Here is a 23,864-nt window from a genome sequence, read left to right as displayed (position 1 = left end):
GAAAGACGGAAAGAAAGCAAGCAAAATTAAGTATACTCAAAAAACCATTTTGCAACACAATTGACAAAACAACAATGTACATAGAACTAATTTCAAATTTACATATCAATATCAATATTCAAAACAAGGATTTATTACCTTGCCATCCTTGATTTAAATCTCTTTAAAGAATATGTTCCTGAATTCTGCATAGCAAACAGTGATGTCACTTTTACTGTGAAGCCTCTGAAAAAGTAATGGAAAAAGAAAGTGGGTTGGGGTGGAGTGAACTATGCATTAGAAAATGCCTGTACCTATACACATAAAACAATTTGTAGACCATTCTGTTTTGCAACTCTAACATGAAATAATGACGACAGTGCCGTGTATCAACATGTTCCAGTGATACAAATTATTGAGAGTAAATTTTTTCAAAGACTGTGAGCTGGCAAGACTAGCATTTTACAATTACTTTACAATGTATGAATGTCTATTCAAGTGTATTAGCAAAACAATTACATGTACTGGTACATCAATAGAATCAATACAGGAAGATTGTTATGTACCATCTTTATCTCATGTGAATATCAATTTACATACGAATTTTATTTGTTCAAAGAATTCAATGACAGAATTGTCATTGTTTTGACAAGTGCAGACAGGTTTTTATGTATAGGGTAAACTCTAGCAGTATCAAAATTAATCTAAGTGAAGCTAGAATTAAATAAGAATACAATGATCTGCTTAAATATTTGCAGTTTAATCACCAGAGTATTAATTCAATTTATTGTATAAATGGAGTACAACATAAACAGAGGTTGGCATGTGAATGTTAGTAGGGTTCCTAGTCATAAAAGGTAATACCACAGGTAAATTCATTTACAAATATTCCAAAATTTTAGCAGAAACACAGCTACATGTATACGTATTGTGTTTCAAATACTTTGAATTTGATTTACATCACTATATGTTTGTAGATGAATGTTATTTCCACATAAAAAGATTTCTCAGTTGATATGCATATAAATTTGTTATAAAGTAGAAATTTTATTTGAATATAATGAAACTGGATATGTCACTCAATTGGCTATTGTAAATTTTGTTAGTGCATAAGCAGATGTACAGGTACATTTATGGTTTAGTCTTGTGTACCATTATATTTCTTGGTGATTATGGTCAGCTGGTCAATTTCTTGACAGGTAATGAACATGAACTGTATTTAAATGTCCTTTGGTTTTGATTATGTACCGGTATAGCAAAATAAATTGATATTCATTTTGATAGGGAAGGGTATGAACATATTTCCCGATAGATAGTATATAAAACTGAGTCTGATTATGCCATATAAAGGATATAGTAATGTTATCCAATTCTATCATCATATCACTATAAAACATCAACACATATTCCATCAAAGAGAACTGAGGTTCTCATTAATCTAATTGGCATATCTTGTAAACAGTGTGTGATGTTTTTAAAACAGATGCCGTACAAGAAGACAGCCTAGAGTACATTTCACCATGGCATAATGAATAACAAAGCCTGTGTTATATAAAGCATCACATACCGGTACTTAGAAACATATGCTAAATCAAAGGAAGGTCAATAATTGTAAAAGGCTTGATAAAATTCTAATTGTGAAGTACTATTATTGACAATTACATAAAGGATTATTGAATATTTTACTTTTTGAATGTCTCTACATCCCCATGATAGTCACCCCTCCATGGAACACTTTAAATTAATCAACATGGTCTATCTTTCAATCAGATGATAATGGCTGTTCAACCTGATGGTTTTATAAATATGTCTGTTTCTGAAAAGACTTTGCTAAATGTTTTTTGTTATGATTTAAGCCAAACTACCAGCATACAACCATTAAAGTACTCATAGCAATTTATTTCTTATCAATGCATTAGACTTAACATAGAATTTACTACAAAGCAATATAGAAATTATGCTCTATTCATACAACTATCACATCATACCATGGAACTATACACTAACCACTGTTTGAACAAACTGAGTTGTTCAAAAGCTTTCAATAAATAATGTATGAATGAAAACCTTAAGATTGATTGTTTATCAATCATGCATATCAACTTTCCTTAATACTGACATTTGTAGAAGTTCCACTGTTCACACACCATAAGGGTATTTGCTGAAATGGTTTCCCTTTTGGTTGTTTTTTATTTTGAAGTATTCAAACTCATGGGAATTATGCAGTAGTCTGCATGGAAAATTTACAAAAGTTGACCTTGTAAAATGACCGGGATAACGGTTTCTTTACAAAGCAATCTTCATCTAGCTTTTCTTTAAACAGATTGCTAAAATGTTAAATATTCATGAAAGAGAATAGTTCTCTATCAAATTTGATCTTGCTGAAGCTTTATTGCTATTGAACATTAGTTTTGCAGGTTGTAAATTGTACATGAAACTGTTTTTGACCTTGACCCTGTCAGACCTGATCCACCATAAATCAGGAAAATTTAGACATGTCAACAGAAAACAAGCAAAGTTCAATGGACATGGTGTTATTTATGGGTGTGGTTCGTCTTGGCAACAACATCATTTGTAGAACAACCACACCTGGTAGTGCCATGATGTAATATCAAATTGAACTTCCAGAGTACATCAAAGAGATCAGACTTCATACAATAATCACATTGTCAGACTTCTTCACATGTATGCAGTTCCTCTATAGTATGGCAAATGCATTATAATAATAAAGATGTTTCTGCTTCAGCAGTTTATTCACATTAAAAGGCTTTTATGGCTTGTACCTATAATATTATGATTATAAAGACCAACTGGTGGCACGCAAAGGTGTTATAATACGTTATGTATTCTCATTCCTAATTACATTACACAGAAAACTTTTCAGGAGTAATATATTTGACTATGTTATTAGTGAAGTGATGTCATTAACAGACACTTCATGTGATGTGTCTTAGTCTAGCCATACCCTTTTGAGTTGTTATCATTTGAAGTCCCTTGTGCGGTACAATAAGTATCCAAACCAGTATGTACATAGAACATTTTTGTAGATAACCAATCTATCTGGCTCTGGTTTCTCTGCTAATGTTAGAATTGTGTACTTGTAATAACATGCAGGTAGGAAATTCTATGCTGTGTCAATGCACAGATTGAAATAACTGTCATTTCTCATTATTGTTGCAAAGAACATAATAATTTTAAAAACAAATATGAATACTATATTTGCCTTGAAGTGAGCAAGATAGCCAAGAAACCAACATGGACCTCTGTTAGTAAAATGTTAAGTTCTAATTTTGAGGTACATTTGCATCTCTGCACAATGTCATAAAACAAAAGACAACAAGGTGTAAAGACAAGGTCAATGCAATGATAGGTGAAGGTGATTGGTCAATGTGACAAGCTACAAAATTAAAAGAGGTGTAGTTACTTGGCCAATGGGACATCATACAGTGTAACCATTTAGCAAATAATACGGCTAGTTTTAAATAAGTGCATCGTTGATGACACAGTCCCCACTTGTTAATGGGTATTTGATTACAGGTCCTCAGAGAGGATAGAGTCCTCTCATTAGGTCTGTGATAAAAATACTTGTGAATGAATTCGCTTGATACATGTCTGAGTTATGGTTCAGAACATGAAAAAATCGTGAAAAATGGTCGCATAGTGGCCATATTGGATCGCATCACAAACAAATTGATGTGCATATCTATGACGATGGTCAATGTCCTTGTACCAACTTTGAATAAAATCGGTTGAAACATGCGGATATGCCTGAGAAATGGCTCTGTACATGAAAAAATCGTAATAAAATGGCCGCCTGGCGGCCATATTGGATCGTATTACAAAACAGATTGACGTGCATATGTATGACATAGGTCAATGTCCTTCTACCAACTTTGAATAAAATCGGTTGAAACGTGCCTGAGTTATGGCTCTGTACATGAAAAAATCGTAATAAAATGGCCGCCTGGTGGCCATATTGGATCGTATCACAAAACAAATTGACGTGCATATCTATGACATTGGTCAATGTCCTTGTACCAACTTTGAATAAAATCGGTTGGAACATGCCTGAGTAATGGCTCTGTACATGAAAAATCGTAATAAAATGGCCGCCTAGCGGCCATATTGGATCGTATCACAAAACAAATTGACGTGCATATCTATGACGATGGTCAATGTCCTTGTACCAACTTTGAATAAAATCGGTAGAAACATGCCTGAGTTATGGCTCTGTACATGAAAAAATCGTAATAAAATGGCCGCCTGGCGGCCATATTGGATCGTATCACAAAACAAATTGACGTGCATCTGTATGACATATGAAGTAATCCTTGTACCAGGTTTGAATGAAATCGCTCCAGGCATCTCTGAGATATCTGCGTGAACGGACGGACAGACGGACGCACGGACGGACGGACGCACGCACGCACGCACGGACATGACCAAACCTATAAGTCCCCCCGGACGGTGTCCGTGGGGACTAATTAATTACACCTTTCCAGTTTCATAAATTCAATTAATATACGGGATCAATAGAAAAGTAGACTTTATCCTTACATAATCAACTTCGTCCATGTTAATTTCACAACAATCCTTATATCTTCTGCAAAATACCAACGTGATTCATAAAAAATGCGGATATTTTATTCGCGATCCCCTCAATGGTACCAATACAGAAACAGATTCAATTAATGGATTTACGAACAGTTCTTTGTTCAGTTCTGACTGATTCTGTTTTTTGGTAAAGAGTAATAATTTACTTCCCATGCTACAACGCGGTACATTGGCATTTTCATTGATAATTGAGTCCGGCTTATGAAATGGGTTGTTCTAGACTGGTGCACTTGATCGTACAGAAAACTTTTGCCATGTTGTAGTGCCCAGCTGTGTCACTTGCCAGTGTCACTGCAGTATCATGAAGTCCACCACCATTTTCATATTAAAATTGAATATTTGTCAGTTTGTATAACCTGCTGTAGGGAGATTTCACTGACAATTAACTGGGAGACAGAGACGCAAGGGTAATTTCCCACTCAATGTTGCTGCCGAGCGCTGATGGATAAGTAACCATATGACCTTTGATGAAGGGATGAGTCATGAGTTATGGCTCTGTACATGAAAAAATCGTAACAAAATGGCCGCATGGCGGCCATATTGGATCGTATCACAAAACAAATTGATGTGTATAGCTATGACATTGGTCAATGTCCTTGTACCAACTTTGAATAAAATCTGTAGAAACATGCCTGAGTTATGACTCTGTACATGAAAAAATCGTAATAAAATGGCCGCCTGCTGGCGGCCATATTGGATCGTATAACAAAACAAATCAATGTGCATATGTATGACATAGGTCAATGTCCTTGTACCAATTTTGAATGAAATCTGTAGAAACATGCCTGAGTTATGGCTCTGTACATGAAAAAATCGTAATAAAATGGCCGCCTGGCAGCCATATTGGATCGTATCACTAAACAAATTGATGTGCATATGTATGACATAAGTCAATGTCCTTGTACCAATTTTGAATGAAATTGGTTGAGATATGCCTGAGTTATGGCTCTGTACATGAAAAAATCGTAACAAAATGGCTGCACGGCGGCCATATTGGATCGTATCACAAAAAGAATCGACGTGCATATCTATGACACTGGTCAATGTCCTTGTACCAACTTTGAATAATATCAGTTGAAACATGCCTGAATTATGGCTCTGTACATGAAAAAATCGTAATAAAATGGCCGCCTGGCAGCCATATTGGATCGTATCACAAAACAAATCGACGTGCATCTGTATGACATATGAAGTAATCCTTGTACCAAGTTTGAATGAAATCGCTTCAGGCATCTCTGAGATATCTGCGTGAACGGACGGACGGACGGACGGACGCACGCACGCACGCACGCACGCACGGACGCACGCACACACGCACGGACATGACCAAACCTATAAGTCCCCCGGACGGTGTCCGTGGGGACTAATAAGCTGCATCATTCCCCAAGTGAATTGGTAATGTAAAAAATGCTGGTTCACAGTAAACTGCCTACACTAGAATAAGTTGACAAAGTTTGATCAGTAAAAGGAACTAGGATAAATATTTTCCAACTGAATGCATCAAATGTAAAATATTAATTAAACAGCATTATTATTCAACTTGAAGTAGTTGTAGACTCATGTTGCACTGTGTTATTTATGGTGAGAAAAACGTGAAGTATTCAGGAAGACTGACCTCTACAGGTGAGTTTTGGACAGTAGAAAGGTGAAATATAAAATTTGATGAAATACCAAATGTAAAGTACAGAGATAAACTCTACACCATATCATCATTCTTTAACTGTGACATGACATTTGATAAGATGAATGTTTACTTTAATATTGTTATGTCTGCTATAAACCATCAAAGATTTGACAGCTTACAAACTCATTACATGTCTATAAGCTACTACTCTGAGCAATCAAAGTTACAATATTTGCTGAGGTTAACAGGGAATGGTAGCTGAATATAGCAATGAAAGGGGTGATACCAAATATTGTCATACCTAGGCATAGATATTACGCATGAGAGTAATGCTTCAAATATTGCTTTCCAGTGGGAACTGTAATATTAACAAATATCAGAATTTTTGTGATTTTATTTGAAAACAGATTTATATTAATATAATAAGATAAAGATACATGGGCAAACAAAGTTTGCACAACTAGGAGCAAAATCAACTGACTTAATAGGTTAGGAATATCTAAAAGTCACTGGAATAAAATAAGCTATGAAGAAATCTGTGCAAAGAACAGTCTAAACTCTTAAAAGTCTGCATTTGGAACTATGCCAGCATTAGTCACTTTGTATATAGGAGTCCTCCTTCATGTAATATCACATAGTACTTTGTTTGCCTGGTATGATCAATGAAAAGTCATTACCGTTGTCATCTGTTATTTCCAATTTAAAATTATTTCATTATATCAGCAAGAAGTAATTACTTTAATGGATGAAATGACCAGGTTGTCATGTCACAGACATGCAAATTCATTGGTAGGGTATATACAAAGCAGTGATAAAATGACCAGGTTGTCACATCACAGACAGACGGCATATACAAAGCTTCACATTTGTCAAGTGGTGAGAAACAAAGATATTCACTGTCTTCCTTAATAAAAGAGAAAGGGTTGCTGATTTAATAATGGCAATCTCAATGGTAGTATCCGGTGTAGAGTCCGGTGTAGAGTCCGGTAATAAACAGGAACTATAAGGTCATGGATCTAGGAAGTTTATGTGTGCAAATAAAGTTAATGATTTGTTGTATTTGGAGATTGCTGTTGCCATGAGATGAATCAATACCAGATACTACTGGCACTATGGAAGTCATTGAATTCTTTCACAACCAATGCTACCAACAAAACAATATGTTTATCAGGAAAGTCAAATGCAATGCTAGAGAAAGTGTTACACTACCTACTTTACATCTTCTAAAGTTTCTATAATAGTTTCTAATATTGGCAATTTGCTGAGGTTTTTTTTCTCTTGGTGTCATTACTGTAAAAAAGATTTTGTGAGCTGTATGCTTTTCCAATTTAGGAAAATTCAACATAAGCACTTAAAAAATCTTATCTCACATCAGAACACAATGTTATTGGGTACATGTACTTGCATTTATAGATTTATTATATGATAATTTAATTTATGTCTACTACTTTTAGAAATACTGATAGTGATATCCCATACAAATCAAACTTTTTAAGTACTAAAAAAGCTCTAACCTTTCTGAGTTTAGGGCACTAAATCATTGTGCTTATAACAAAGTAAAATGTAATTTATGACAGAAATACATGAGAGTACCTGGTACATCAAGGTTTTTACAGTCTTGCCTTAACAGAGCAAATATGCAACATGTTTACAACACCATCATTTTACTTGATAAACATCAGCCTTTTTATTTCAGCTAAACCTGGTGACAAAAGTGTGCCCTATAGCCTAGTACACAAAAATGAGCTGTGGATACAAATAATATTTTCATGTAACATTCACAAAAATGTCCTGATTTGGCTTAAAGAACGCAGCAATGTGGTGTTTAACCCTTTAGCACTGTGGTTTGTCTAATACCATTATTATGAATATCAACTGTTCACCTGCTTATGGAAAGTGGGCAGTGTAGTTAGTGAAAAGTGTTGTAAAATTTTGCTCAAATTCCACATGAATCCTGTAAAAATTTGACTGTTTTAAACTATATATTTCAAGACACACTTTTCCCTGGGAAGCTCTGGTATGTGAAATATGATGGAACAAAACTCAGTGATGATTTTGTAGGTCATAGCAGGACTCCTACTTATCTATAAATCAGGTGTGACATCAGTGCATTGAAATTTAAGAGCTGTGTCTCAATTTATTCAACGTACAACAGAACAGATATTGGAAATTTATGAAAATTTATTGATATTCAAGAAATTCATTAATCTAATAAAATAGAGGTGTAATGGCTTTAAATTTATTTGGCAAGTGTCAATTTTCATTGGTGAAAACTAAATACTCTTAGCCAAAAATATGTACATATGGTAATGGTTTATTGTTTCTCTTAATAACCCTGTATGACTATTTGGTAGTATTGGAATAAGACAAATCAACAGTGGCATGTGAAAGTATAGATATATAGTGGAGTGATATAACCAAACATGCTAGAATGTTATCATTACTTACATATGTCAATAATTACTGTATACATAATTCTTTCATATCGCTGATTTTTATAGTATGCATACTGTTGTCTTTTGATCAACTCATCAAAGTTCTAAGATTGTTTAAAACACTGATTTGAACACTGAAACCTTGACATAGATGTATTTGGTGTAAAATGTCTTACCTGTCCCAGCATGCTTTGCCCATGAAATAATCTTCTGCAATGTATTTGCCTAATTCACTCATTCCACCTGCATCTTCTAGGATGGATTTTCTCATCATACTTGACATTCCAGTCACACAGTTAATACCAATTGCATTGGCACCAAGATACATTCTTGCATGAGCACCACCAAAATAAACCTGTCAGTGAAAACACATTGGGCACACCGTGTAAAGTAGGTACATTTCTAAAGATCTCTGCTTCAAATAAATCTTTGAATTGCAAGTATGTGACTGCAGAAATTATACATACTGCTGGATATGAAAAACATTCAATCTCTTACAATATGATGCTTGGAACAGTTGTCAATATTAAACATATACCTTTTAAATGGAAAGTGTCCTTGTCAGATAGACAATTCAATTACACTTGTAATTTGTAGATTGAAACTGTATCTGTATTGAAAAGGTGCCATGACTACAAAGTGTTTCTGTAAGAACATATTTTGTTATAGTACTACAACAGAAGTTGTTTGCTTTGTTAAGGTGAAGATATTTCTACAAAGTTACCAAGCTTTATAACACAGAAACAGAGCAAAACCACGATTCCATGCGCCACAGAACACGCAAATTGTTGCCAAAAATTTAGGGGAAACACATTAAACAGAAACACTAACATTATTGAACTGCAGAAGACATTTACATGGCTACGCACTCAGTTGAATCAAATAAAGCTGAGGCTAATCATGCAATGCATCCATCAAAGTTGACATATATCCAACTACTTGGTACTGTACAAATATACAACTACTTGGTACTCTCTAATGATAATAATTCATATCTTTTTAGAATAACCCAGCACAATTGCTATAGTTTGGCTGATGTATACATTGGGATACACGTGTGTTTTACTCATTCTAATAAAAAATTGACATGCACAGGTATTACTTTGGACAACTTTATCTGTTTATTGAGAATAAACTATCATGAATTGAAAATTCAGAAATATACAACATACATGTCTACTGGTGATGTGTTGATACTGAAAACTTAAATTTGTGAATACTTTTTGTAATAGTCATTCTGATTCCTAATAGATTAAGTTTAAATCAACTACTAGCTACTGTCAATACTGACACATATCTAATGCATGCAACACCAAGAAACACCAAAAATATGACACTGGAAATGCAAAACACTATGAGGAAACCTGCCAAAAGTACTTGGCCGATCATTAAACACGGGGAAGCAGTTAAGTTAATCTATTTCACCATATGGTAGAGTAGAGTTTACCCTTCAGTTTGAAAAAACAAAAACACATCATGTATGACAATACTACATGACTAAGTTAGGGATGATTTGACCATTTGTAAATAAATACAAATGTAATACAAGATTTATCATATTGCTTTCATGAGTAATGATCTTTTCTTTAACAGTCTATTAGTATTTCCACATATCAAACTGTACTGGTCCAGGCCCAATGACTCATTGTATGTATAGGGTCTAGTACAGAGGACAGTGTCATGCTATTCTACTGGGCCAATCAGGATACATTGCTTTGTTGTGTTCTACTTGCATTTACCAGTACCTGTACAGTGTACTTTAATAAAATGATAAAATTGCAATCATAATAGATTATCAGACAGAATATCCAGTGATACTACCTAACTCATTCATGGAGTTGTTTTTATTTTTATACATGCAGAAAAGAATTGACATGTTCTACTTCTGTTTGTACAATGCTAAGGTAGAGTCTGTCCTAAAGAATGTTTTCATCTAAAAGGAGGTTAATTGTACACTAGTGAAAGGTTACAGTGTTTGTCATAAAGGTGTAAAAATACACCGCTAAATTATCAGCTGTTTACAACAACGCATCTCTAATTTGTCTTTCCATAGCAATTGTACAAAACTGGTGGATGTGTTTGACTTGTAGCAATGACATCAGATGACAGTCTCCAATTATTCATTTTCGTTGCATTAATAAAACATTTTGCTATAAGTATGAGATGATTAAAAGTAATTGGGGCACTGGTCTCCCAAGAGTACACCATGAAAGCCAGGTCTCACAAACACAATAGCTGCCTGTTTGTAGAAATGATGGTGTTGGAGGCTTGATATGAATATAATACATGAATTAATGTTGGATTTTTGCTATTACAGGAAGAGATGAGGGGTGTCTGTCCCTCAACCCTTGCCTTACTCTTTGCATCATGGCTAGGGTAAGCCTAAACACTCCAAAGACATATATCAACCCTTGCCTTACTCTTTGCATCATGGCTAGGCTAAGCCTCAACACTCCAAAGACATGTATGCAAGTAGTCTTCCTTCCTTTAGAAAATACACTTCCCATGGTACACCCTGCGTGACTTCCTGGATATATCTATTGATTTTCTTTAAGCATATTAATAATAAGCATTGTTCAAATATGCATTTTATCAAGTTATACTGAATTATTATCAATGAACAGTAATCATTGCTCTAAAGTTGTACATAATCAATACAATTTGTACAAAACATTGACTTTGATTATTTCACTGGGAGCTGATTTTATCTACCATTATAGTGTAGTGTAATTCACTCCAGCACTCAGCACCTCATTTATCTGTTGAAAAGTCTAGTTCCTGTATGTTAGCATACTGGCTATTAAAGGTCACACCTGAATGTACCCTGACATCATTCTAGTATCACTATTTCAGACCTTGATCTGATCAAAGTCCATCAGTCAATATTGACAAAAGTTGTACATCCTCTAATGAGATAAATATCTTGAATGAAAGATGAATAGATTATTGCAAACTAGCTGTATGAGTTAAAGAGGATTCTAGGCAGGATACAGACTGATCAAATGGGATGTTATATTTGGGTTGGTCTCTTATTGGTAATCACTTTATATAATAAATTGATGGAAAACAGGATTTGTATCAGGACACAAGCAGGATATAAGATCTAAGCAGCAAACAGTTTTCAAGGTGACTCATAGGCAAATGTTAAGTTGCAGAAACGATACACAGTCTGTGGTGATTAGGAGTATATAAACAATACACAACAATAGCTTGTAACTATACAGGCATGCTGTTATGGAAAGTCTCTATTGGTCACTGTAAACAGATGACATCATGGCTCTAACTCAACTTGAAATCTAAATTTACTATAACCCAAACGGGATTCGAACCCCCACACACTCACGGCAACATCGCCTAGCTGATAGGCCTAACACAAAACCAGTCGGCCACTGCTTCCAACCCAAAAGAGTTGGTCACAGTAACCGACTTAGATGTTCAGGGCTCCCCCTCACCACTAAGTCACCAAAATGATTAGCCAACTGATTAGCCAAATCAAAAATCTTGTAGCCACTTTGAGCAACTTTTAGCCAGTTTATGATCTCAATTAAGCGTAGCAATTACAGCTTTCTCCGCATTCAGGAGTTCCTAATTTTACAAATCAAGATGTTTTGTTGTATGATGTTCCTGATAGTTTTTACATTAAAGAAATATTTGTTTAGTTTGTATTGAATAATCTGTGTTTTTATGACATTTCCAGGATAGAAATATTTTCCATTTCAGATGGTATACTTTTACCACCAGAAATAAAATAAGGTATCGATTGAATTCTAAAAATCTGGTAGCAAAGTGAAGTGTATATTACAACAGGTACAGAACATTTCTGCGGCATTCATTTAGTGTTCACAGTATGATAGCTTTTCATAAGCTACAAGCCTCTCATGCGGCAAATTTATGCAGTTTTCTATAACCAAAATGTTTTAGCCATAATAATAAAAAAATGGTGCAGGAGAAAGCATTTAGTAACACACTGGCAGTGTAGATACAATTGGCCCCGGTGTTACTTGTATGTCATAGTTGTGATCAAGCAGGCTGAATAGCATTTTGAGTATGAGTATTTTTCTTGAGACCAAGGGTTTGGCCAAACACAACTCTTGTAAAACAAGACAATGATATATGTTCATTTAAATTACTCACTGTTTGAGAGTATACATTGTTTTAATGATTATGATAACATTTTAACACAGATATATTTTCACTTGATATTTTGATATCATAAAGAAATGTCTGGTGGTGTTTACTTCTACATCATTAAACTGGTCGAATCTGCAAAAATATTAAAATAATTCAGAATCACATAATTTCTTGTATAAGTTATAGCAGTTTGAAATAGACCGAATTAACAATTTTAATGAATTGTTGCTTTAATGTTTACATGCAAAATTGCAATTCACAAATGTGATGATTTGACAATGGATATGCTTACTGCAATTACTGTTGACAATATCCCTTTCCAATGACTCTTAATAAATTTAATTTAAAACTGACAGTCAAGCTGAATGCCATTTAAATTGGAAGACACCAAAATTACCTTTTACCTATTGGACAACCCTAGGTGGCTCTTTTGAACCATAATTGTACACTTAAGGGTCTTCATGCATGACATCACATGATGAGATGACCTAGACTTGACCTTTCAGAAAACCAGTTTTTCTCCTTTTCCTTTGTATTATTGCTCCGTTTGTGAAATTTCCCTTTTAAATTACGGTTTTTACTACCAAACTGAGTAGTTGCAGGCCAAATTTTGATTCTAGCAAAGTAAGTAAAACTTCTAGATAGACTGAAGGACGAACGGGACTCACAGAGGCAAAACAAAGCCTCTATGTACGGCAGCAACAGCAACAATGTCTGCTTCACGTACCAGGGAATTTGTAACTTTGTAGAAAGGAGAGTAAACTGTTTCAATACATTGCAACTTTGTAGGAAGGAGAGTAAACTGTTTCAACATCTTACAACTTTTTTATTGTTAGCTGTAGTTTTTTGTTGAGGTGGCACCTGGGCAGGAAAAATTCATTAGCCACTATGTTCGCCAAACTGGAATTTTTGTAGCCATTTTAACTTTCTTTCGCATTTGGCTAATTGGCGATCGGGTAGCGGGAGCCCTGATGTTGCAATTCTTTACCAGGCAGTCAACTCTGACACCAAACCACAGAAAGTTATTTCATTGAAATTTACAAATAAGCAGATTTCTTGGAATGTGAATTTATAGTTATTTTTAAGGTCAATGACAGGCACTGTTTATTATAATTCCCTGATCAGAATTAAGAGCATAAAAATCTGACTTCATTTTTACTGTGGAATACATTTCATATCCTTCAGAATGAGTACTGTAGCTTTAAGGATATCAGCTACAGTCTTTGTTGGTGTGGTCAACCCAAGGGTATTTCAACTGACAACAGTTATAATGCAAATTAATAACCTGTGGCAGGTTCACACAATACTACTGTTAAAATAATAATTTAACCACCATATGGAAAGTTCAAGAAAGTTCACATGATGGTACAATTCTCTCACCTAGACAAATATTGTTGGTTTAATTGCAACATTTTTGTATTCTCAATCTGCGTAATCATTGGTAGCCATGGGAAGTACTGTGACCAAAGCTTTAATTATTTTCAGTTTAAGTAGAAAAAGTAAGGAAGTGCAGTTTAGGTTCAAACAAATGCTGGAACACACAAATTACATGAAAATTGCTTTAACCTTCAACAAAATGACTTTCTCCATAATTCTTGTGTACACAAGAATTTCATTTGACATTTCATTGACCTACCAACAGCATAAACCATTGCATACATTGCAGTTTACACAATTTACCAACTCATTCTGAAATGATAACCTTCACTGAACAATATTGACACGGCAATCAGACTTTTTGATCCCTACAATCAGTAAATGTACATGTTCTTACCATTTCTACAATGCTTGCAAATCCTTTCCTTGGCAAGACATATGGCATTTGATGAACCACACCCACAGTTTCTGTCATGTGAGATACCAAGTCATAGAGTGTATCATTGTTAGCATGGCAACCTGCATCACTGACCATAATCAAATCATACTTGGAACATTTGTAACCCTGATTCATATTATTGACTTTTGGGTTGATGCCGACTCTCTCACCACCTGTAAATAGTATAACAGACACAATTAGTATTCACAACCTAACATGTACTTAGCAAATGATGAAAACACTTTCATGGTTTTTAAATTATTTTAATGCAAGAGCACATTCAATCATACATATTAAGTTGGCCCAGGAGTAAACTTCAAAGATACAATCAGTACTTAACATATTTTAGTGATCAAATACTCATTGAAGAGAAGGTCATGGTAACTATCAAATTTACCAATATTCTCAAATCTCACAAACAAACATTTGTTTTAACTTAATGTGTAAACAAACAACACTTCTAGCCTTTGCTTTGCTTGATTGCAAAGGCATGGGAATGAAAACCTGTTTTCACAATACAGTTATCGACTAGACCGTTGAAAAGACACTAGATTGGATCATTTTGTCTTTGCAACACCTGATATCAGATTCCAAAGTCTGATTACACAGGTTCATGTCAGTCAAGAGTTATATGACAATTTCTGTGAAAACAGAGTAGCTAGTACATGTATTACATACATTATTATCAAATTGTACAACACAAAAGATAATAAATCAAAATCAATTTCCTAAAAAATAACATATATCATTATGAATTATTGTCTCCCCTATAACAGGTGACAGGAATATCATGTAAAGGTTACACACAGTCAATAATGGTTGCAGAACTTTGAACTCATTCACTGATCTCTAACACAGTCAATATTGTCACCTCAGTTTACACTCTTCAAATGTAACAGAAATATACGATTTGCAGATATGTAGCATCCCAGAAACTGTTGATATGTGAACAAGAAAAATATAAAATACATTTCAGATAACTCCAAAGACAACATCACTAATTATTAACCACTTCAAAATCCAAAAACAAATTATAACTTTTACACTGAACACACTAAATACTGTATACTTATTTGACAGTACAATAATATGCATTAAAGACCTGCGATTCTGTTAACTTTGGAATTCATTGACTGGGATGTCAAATCATTCACAAAATCAGACTCAGGTTTCATTTTGTGTTTGTTCATCAGTCTTCAAAATAGTAATCAACATGGACGGAGATACAGCTGCAATATGACAGTGTTACTTGTGTATGTGTGTCTCATGCAAGTCATTAAATGTTAAATACTGAATACTAATCTATATCAATTTATTTACTTCAAACATTTTCAACGTAATCTGATGCTTAATTTGCTCCATACAATAAATGGCACTTTACATGTGCACATGTTTAACTCTAACAGAAATGATGTTTGGTTAATTATTAAACGAAATTTTCAAATTTACAACTCTCTGATACATAACTGTATTTACATTGTTAGCTGCAAATATGGCAAGGTTCAGTATTAGAAGTTGAAAATACTGTACATGTATGCCTGGTAGATTGTTGGTATTTGCATCTCTTAATGATAACCTTGATGTAATGCTATTTTTAACAGATCCAGACTGAATCACAAATGAGGGTATGGGTTCATACATGTACTGTCAAGTCATATTTACAACAAGCAATCACTGTATGCTCCACAATCTCACACCATTCTGCAAAACTGTTTTCAATTTTCTGTCAAGTGTAATCTAATCTAGATTCATATCAGAAATTAAATTGACAACGGATAAAGTAAATAATAAATAAACAAACCTATATGTTCATGGTGTGTGCCAGCTTCATCACAAGATTCCCCTGTAAAACATAGCTATGGCTTATTAGCTCATTAGCTAGTGAAAAGGCTTTCAAAATGTTCAAGATATTTTGAGATTATATCATTCTCAGACCTTATTTCCAACACCGATAAATTTGGCTAGTATGTGATTGGACATGTAAATGATACATGAAATGAATTTGCTATCTTATGTAAGGACTGTAATGATAATGACACATACTGAATCTACTGAGGTCTATGCATGACTCCATGAATATCAACTGAGTATTGTCTTTGTATATTTGCATGGCTATATGTGTCAGCTTTACATCTTCATCAAACTTTTACTGAATTCTATGCTGCAACTTGTGATGTTATTACAGCTATCAGACATAGCTGCTTGGGTTTCTCTCAAGTCTATTTTAAATTTCATGGATGTCCCTCTCTATCTCTCAATCTAGTGAAAATGTCTTGATAACATCAGCCAGTCTTGAAGGACTATATCCTACCATGAGTAGGCAGTTTGATCATTCCATATTGAAATTAAATTTCAGTACACCTGTCACACACTTTCTATTTATCTTGTTTTACATTTAAAGCATTTTTGTTACTACTGTAGTTTTTCTCAATTTATGGTGTTCATAATACTGTATTGATGCTTGTTGATATATACAATTAGAATAGACTTATCAAATTGTGCACATTTACAGTAACTAGGAGAGATTTTTTAACATCTTCATAATACATTACATTTTTGAAAATAACTGAAAACTAGAAAATGGATGTCTGGCAGCCATGTTGGATTATACAGGCATAGACAGAGTCATGTCTGTGATTACAGCAAAATGTATTGTGTACTGAGTTTGATCTGTCTGCTGTTTTACATGTAAAAACCTGTGACAAAATGGCTGCCTGATAGCACAGTGGATAAAACTGGCACAGTTGACTTATTAATAAAAACAACATACAAGTACATCAGTACTGCTACACTCAACTTAATTATGCATCAAACAACTTTGGTTTCAGCATGAATGTTGATGCATGCGAAGATGGACAATTAACTACCCTGGATTTCATCTTGTGGGACTACAAGATGCTGGTACTTTGCCTTTGAAGTGAATCAAATGAAAAATATCACACAGGTGTATTGTCCAGAAATGGCCTAATAGCTGTGTGTTTCAAGATGTGCAGGCGTTTTGCAGCTCACTGAGATTGAAATACATCCATTTGAATTTGCATGAGGTTTGGAATGATCCTGGTACCAAGTGAAATATCTTATTACATCATAGGTGAAAGGTCAAACTATGTAGATATGGAATGTATAACAAGACACATCATTTATGCACTGGCAGCAATAAAGCCAAGTCACCAATCTTTCTACCAGGACAATAGCAGTAACTTTTCATAATATTTCTATTTTTGTTATAAAAAACAAATGCTTCTTGGCCATTTATATTGACAAGTTATATACAAAGTATTTCAAAATAATTTTGGGAGTAGAAAGAGAAATTGGAAACAGAACAAAATATTGGAAAATTTATGAAAAGTTAATGCTGGTGAAGTTTTACATTGCACAGACAAAAATATGTAACACAAAGATATGAAAAGACAATGGATTGGTAATTTCAAGGTAGACAAACTCTTCAACAGTGACACATAATACTACAGTGAAGGCCCACTGATGTATGGCCAATGTAATGCCTTCATTAAATTGCCATAGGACATGGCAGCAGATTTTGGTTTGTTTGAAATTGGATTAAGTGTTGTCTATCAGGATAATTAGGGCACATGTTGCAATAGAAATGTTCTTGAAAAATCATTATTGGTGGATATTTTCCATTTTACAATTCATTTTGAAGAGAAATTTTGTATCTAAAAATTGGTACAATTTGATGAGAAAAAGTATATGCAGTTAATTCATTCCTTTTAAATCATTCTGAAAATAAAATCCATCTGAGTTTAGCAGAGTGTGGGCTTCCAATAATGGTTTCTCTACTTTTTTATGCAATAGTGAGTTTACTGTTGCTGTACAGAAATTCAATTTTGAATGGAACTGAAGACATAGCATTGGTAATGGCCAGGCCTTTATTACAATGGAAGTTCTCTAAGTGTTATGAGTGATTCTTTATATCATACACTTATATTAATGAACATATCAAAACTGATGCTATAACAGTAACTACTTTCAGAATATTTACAGTATATGAGTAAATTATTTTCTATAGTAATATTTTGTGATTAGTTGTTGACTAAGCACTTCTCATACACAAACTGCTAAAACAATGACACATGAACTATAACATCTTCCAGTAACATGGTTAAATTGTTTCGGTTGTTGACATGACCACTAAGCAACATGTTCAAGTCAAATGTAAGCTGTGATATGTACACTTAAATACTATTGACTAAAGTGGTAAACTAAATAAAATACATGAGATGGTTATAAATGATATTAACGTACTATAAGAAACTAGATGAATCCCACACAGTGAAAACACAAAGCTAATTGGCAATATTGTAACTGCACAATATCCACACAACAATGAAAGCTAATATGTATGTACTTTATTTCATTGTTGAAGTTGGCTTACCTATAAAAAGTTGGCTATCTACATTTGGATATTTCTCCATCAATGGTTTGATGATACTTATGGCTGGATCACATTCTTCATGAACACACAGTAATAATTCGTACTGAAATTCAATAAGACAAGTCTTGATGATTTCCTTTTCCCATCTAAACCAAGCTTTGATTCAAAGCTATTGCCTTCAACCAATGGTCTACAGTGATACAAGGAGCACTGCAGATGAGATTTGACTGGTCATAGACACATCTGACTGGGCATAGCTTAAATTCCCAAGACTAAATTGAGCTTAAACAATATCAATAATAAATTGAAAGTGATGCATCTTGTTAATCCAAAGCATAATTGTGAAGCTCTTGGGGAGAATGATAATTTATTCAGTTAGATGATTAAATCAGCTGGTCAAGTACTGCATACATGGCACATGGCAGTAAAAATAGCAACACGGTGGCCTTAATTTGAGTTCAGAAATTGCCAGGTAGGCCCCTGTATTCAGAGCACACATTATGTACATATGAACTTTAGCTGACAACATAATGCATAGTCCATCCAGTCTAACATTACCGTATGTTATTGATGCAAATTACATTGCACATCAGTGCCATGGGTTAAAACATATCATTTGCCTGTCTATTATCCACCAGGTTATTGACCTGGCTTTCATAATTGGTAAAATTTAAAACCTATACCAAACAACAACAGATGGAAGAAATGATAGTACATTCTTGATTTTCATTGATATGATTTGTAATTTAGTTTAAGTAATACTGAGTTGAGTCTCATCATACATGTACCTAAGTAATGGTGTACAACAATTGTAGAATGTTTGCATGTCTTATTGATAAGTGATATTTATCAATAAATGATGAAATGCTTTTTTTTTAGTTACCATGATTTTGGAATTATGCATTGTTCCTCTTTTATAAGTTCTCCAAATTAGGTATGCAATGAGTGACAAGAGAGACATGATGTTAATGTAATTGAGTGAAATAGGACACATCGTTCATTACCCAAGGCCTTTCATTTGATGTAACTGCACTCAACATAGATAGTTACCTCAGTGTTGTAACCATCATGCTAAACCAACCACACATATGACACTGACTGTCAAACAATTATAACCGTGACTTTATCATTGTCAAAAATAATTTGAAGAAAACACTGCTTACCTTAGGATAATCTAGAGTGAAAAAGGTCTCCAAGTTCTCTGCAAAATTTGGGTCAACACCTACCAATGGTTTAAGTATTGAAACCCCTGGAAGTTCTTCTCTAACCAAACCTACTGGTTTTCTGTTGCAATGTATCCGACTATGAAATGAAACACATGAAAAAAGTTAAATTACATCAATACCAATCAATGCCAATTACTTGAGTGAGAAACATTGTGAGATGCACAATCATAAGATACTTGTAAGTAAAAAAATATCATTATACGAAAACTAAAAGAGTCAATTTATTTGCATACATGTGCCCAGTCAATATCAACATTATGATTCTGTCCTCAAAAATTGTTATGCATTCCGAACAGTTCACAATGTTATCAATGTTCATGAATACACATATGATGTTGAAATACAAACTTATTAGACACCGCTAAAAAGATGTGAACTAGACAGGATAATGGCCTTGGATTAGTAATAATAAATTTTGGCATTATTGTATAGATCCGTTTTGTAACCCAATGAGGAGGTATAAAAATTATGCTAATGTATGCACGGATTATAATCAAGTTTGGGTTTGATAATTGGTTGGTTAGTTCAATTCTCAGTGTGTATCAGTTGATTTTGTTCCATGTTCTTGATACAGCTACATGTACTTGAACTATACTGGGTTTCAAAGCACTACCTATTATCTTAGGCTTCAAAGCATTACCTATTATCTTGCTAGTGGGTACCATGTATTGTACTCTAAATACTGACAACAAACATGAAGAACAACAAAAACATAAGATCACCAAGGCAAGAATCATTTTATTCCACATATCTCAGTATGTGAAACAATGGGAATTAATAAAAACAATATTGAAGATTAAAACTTGTGTTACATTGAAGCAGTCTTCAATTAATCCATATTTGGATCACCCAAATAATGCCAACTCCTTAAGTACACTGAATGTTATCTTATAACTTGTGTCGCAGAACATTTTAACAAAGAAGATATTTTCTGATCTCTATTGGCTACACTAATTAAACAGAAACCATTGCCTGAAGCATGTCATGTCAAGTGAAACTCTACACCAGTTCAATACAAACATAGATTAATTACTATGCTGCTGAAGTACTAATATTGCTCCTATTATCTCCTTTTATCTTGATGTCTCAAATGACATTGTGTCATCACTAGTGCACAATGCAGAAAACTTATCCTAATGAAAATGTCATTTAGTTTATATCTGTGACAAAAAAGGACAATGGCTTTATTCACTTATTCCTAAAACTTTGAGATTGTACATACAGTACATTGTATTTAGGGAAGCCACTTTTTTGTTGATATCAAAAATTGGAAAATATCAGAATAAGTCAGTGCACGGAAAAGAAATACAAGACCAGTAGGACCGCGTTTGTGAAGATTTGTTCATTCCACAAATATCAAAACCATATTGCAAACAATCTCATTAATTAATAATCAATATGTTACATCAATATTTTCAATACTTAAAGATCCATTAGCTGTAACTTTGGTAATTTTTTTATTTTGTTTGTTTCTGTGTATCATCTGTAGTTTCTGGTGTGAATCCCTGAACCATGGAGAAATTCCTAATATTTAGCTCATAAATATACCCTATATGAGTATAATCTGCATTGTTATTGTTTAAATTTTGTATTCAGGTCCGGACTAGAATACATTTATCAACAATAACAATGGTCATTTCACATATACAGGCTGTGTTGGCAAGAAGGACACAGGGCACTGGTCATGATGATCGGATTATAGTAAAATGCTGTAGTTGATACATTGAAACAGAATAGTGAAAGATTACTCAAAAGTTACAGCTAATGTCCCTTTAATAACATTTGACCTTAAGTTTAGGGCAAGTACAGATTACTGATATGGATCTTTTTAATGTTTAATAGTTTGCTTTGATGACAATGCAAAGTGCAATGCAATGAACGGAATGTATTGGTCTGCTTGGCCAACTTACCTTGACCTAATTTAGTAATTATACAATAGTCTTATTTCTTAGAAAAAACGTGCGTTCTGTAAAAGTCAACCGCCTCCCTTCAGTCAGTGTTTGCTGCACAACAAAAACTTCTCTGAGGAAAGTTAAAGCATTATAAAAAATGAAAAATATTACAAAGTCTAGACGTCATATCATGTTTAATATTCTAACCTTAACATTGTACTCTTCATTGTTGAACTATACGTGGGCTACCATTTCTTCTCAAATGTACGTTTTGAAAATTCAAAATGTCAAATATCAGTTTTTATGAAAGATTATTTAAAATAAATATCGAAGTCCCCTTCAAATATTTACAATTGTGTATGTACATTTATTTGTGGTGAAAACTTTCCGCTCTTAAAACTTTTGATAAAATGTCACAGTTTACAACCCTTTGAACACAATTGGAACTATTTTGTGATTATAAGATCTTGAGCATTTTGTTGTAATCTATTTAAAAATCACGAATCTAACAGTGTTTTTGTGTGAAGACTAGGGCAAATTTTATAAATTTTTGATAATTGCATATCATCAAATACACCTATAACAAACTTTACATTTTTGTCTAGCTTTTCGCACTCTCAGGAAAGGAGAACCCATTAAATGTAACTGATTTGTCAACTTTGTTTAGGTTTAAGTGAAAATACAAATTTCCTTTCCAAGGCTGATTTGTAGGCATTTGCTTTTCTCACCGAACGATGCATGATGAAATTTTAAATTTTCGATGGTAAAATGGCCTTCTACCTCTACCCAAATCAGTTCTGCTGTAGTGTATGTTTTTTGGTGATCTCTCTTTGAAATGATTTGGTAGATGTTAAGAAAATGACTTGTACATTTATTTATTTCATATACAAGGAAATGAGACCAGGTAAATTTGATAAAACTACCCTTTTCTTGTGCTTGTGCTAATTAATGCTGGAATATTTTTTAAAAATCACTGAACTATTTCAGCCCTCCTATCAAAAATGAACTCTTTTTGGTAGATGCAAAGAAATGTAATGAATATAATCTGTCTGTTGAAACCTTAAAATATTAACGGCAAAAACCAACAGTTTTTGTCTGGAATCTTTAGGGACTGTGCAGAGATGTCTTTGCAGCTTTCAGGGACCACTCCGAGGAGACCCTAAATCTTTTAGAGACCACACTGACATGACCTTGAAACTTTCAGGGACCACCCAGATGAGTCCTTGAAACTTTTAGGGACCACCCAGATGTGACCCTGAATCTTTCAAGGACTATCCTGATGTGAAATTGAAACTTTCAGGGACCACCCAGATGAGTCCTTAAAACTTTCAGGGACCACCCAGATGAGTCCTTGAAACTTTCAGAGACCACCCAGATGTGACCCTGAATCGTTCAAGGACTATCCTGGTGTGACCTCGAAACTTTCAGGGACCACCCGGATGAGTCCTTGAAACTTTCAGGGACCACCCAGATGAGTCCTTGAAACTTTCAGGGACCACCCAGATGTGACCCTGAATCGTTCAAGACTATCCTGGTGTGACCTCGAAACTTTCAGGGACCACCCAGATGAGACCCTGAACCTTTCAAGGACTATCCTGATGTGACCTTCGCTCGTCAGCTTGTGCATTCACAAGCATTACTTGGTAAAGCTGACAGGCAGACGAATCACTGAAAAGATTTGGTCGAACTTCCTGCACATACAGCGTCAATATTCATGACGGTCGAAGCTAAGATTATGTAATGGCTTGACACAG

At 34.1% G+C, this 23,864-nt stretch overlaps 1 protein-coding gene across 1 annotated transcript in view; it reads right to left on the bottom strand.

The window, feature by feature from the left end:
* The window catches only part of LOC139138107 (ceramide glucosyltransferase-like), a 41,098-nt gene that overhangs the window by 9,355 nt on the left and 7,879 nt on the right, over window positions 1-23,864 (bottom strand). Inside the window, exons 2-6 of the mRNA XM_070706330.1 lie at window positions 20,156-20,294; window positions 18,993-19,095; window positions 14,558-14,772; window positions 8,829-9,007; window positions 144-225 (exon numbers count right to left, since the gene is read on the bottom strand). Coding sequence (XP_070562431.1) covers window positions 144-225; window positions 8,829-9,007; window positions 14,558-14,772; window positions 18,993-19,095; window positions 20,156-20,294 — 718 coding nt within the window. The remainder of the gene's footprint in view (window positions 1-143; window positions 226-8,828; window positions 9,008-14,557; window positions 14,773-18,992; window positions 19,096-20,155; window positions 20,295-23,864) is intronic.

This window comes from Ptychodera flava, chromosome 8, assembly GCF_041260155.1.
Source record: "Ptychodera flava strain L36383 chromosome 8, AS_Pfla_20210202, whole genome shotgun sequence".
NCBI classification, from domain to species: Eukaryota; Metazoa; Hemichordata; class Enteropneusta; family Ptychoderidae; genus Ptychodera; species Ptychodera flava.
Note: the sequence above shows the minus strand (reverse complement) of the source record. Positions and strands in the feature narration are given on the sequence as shown.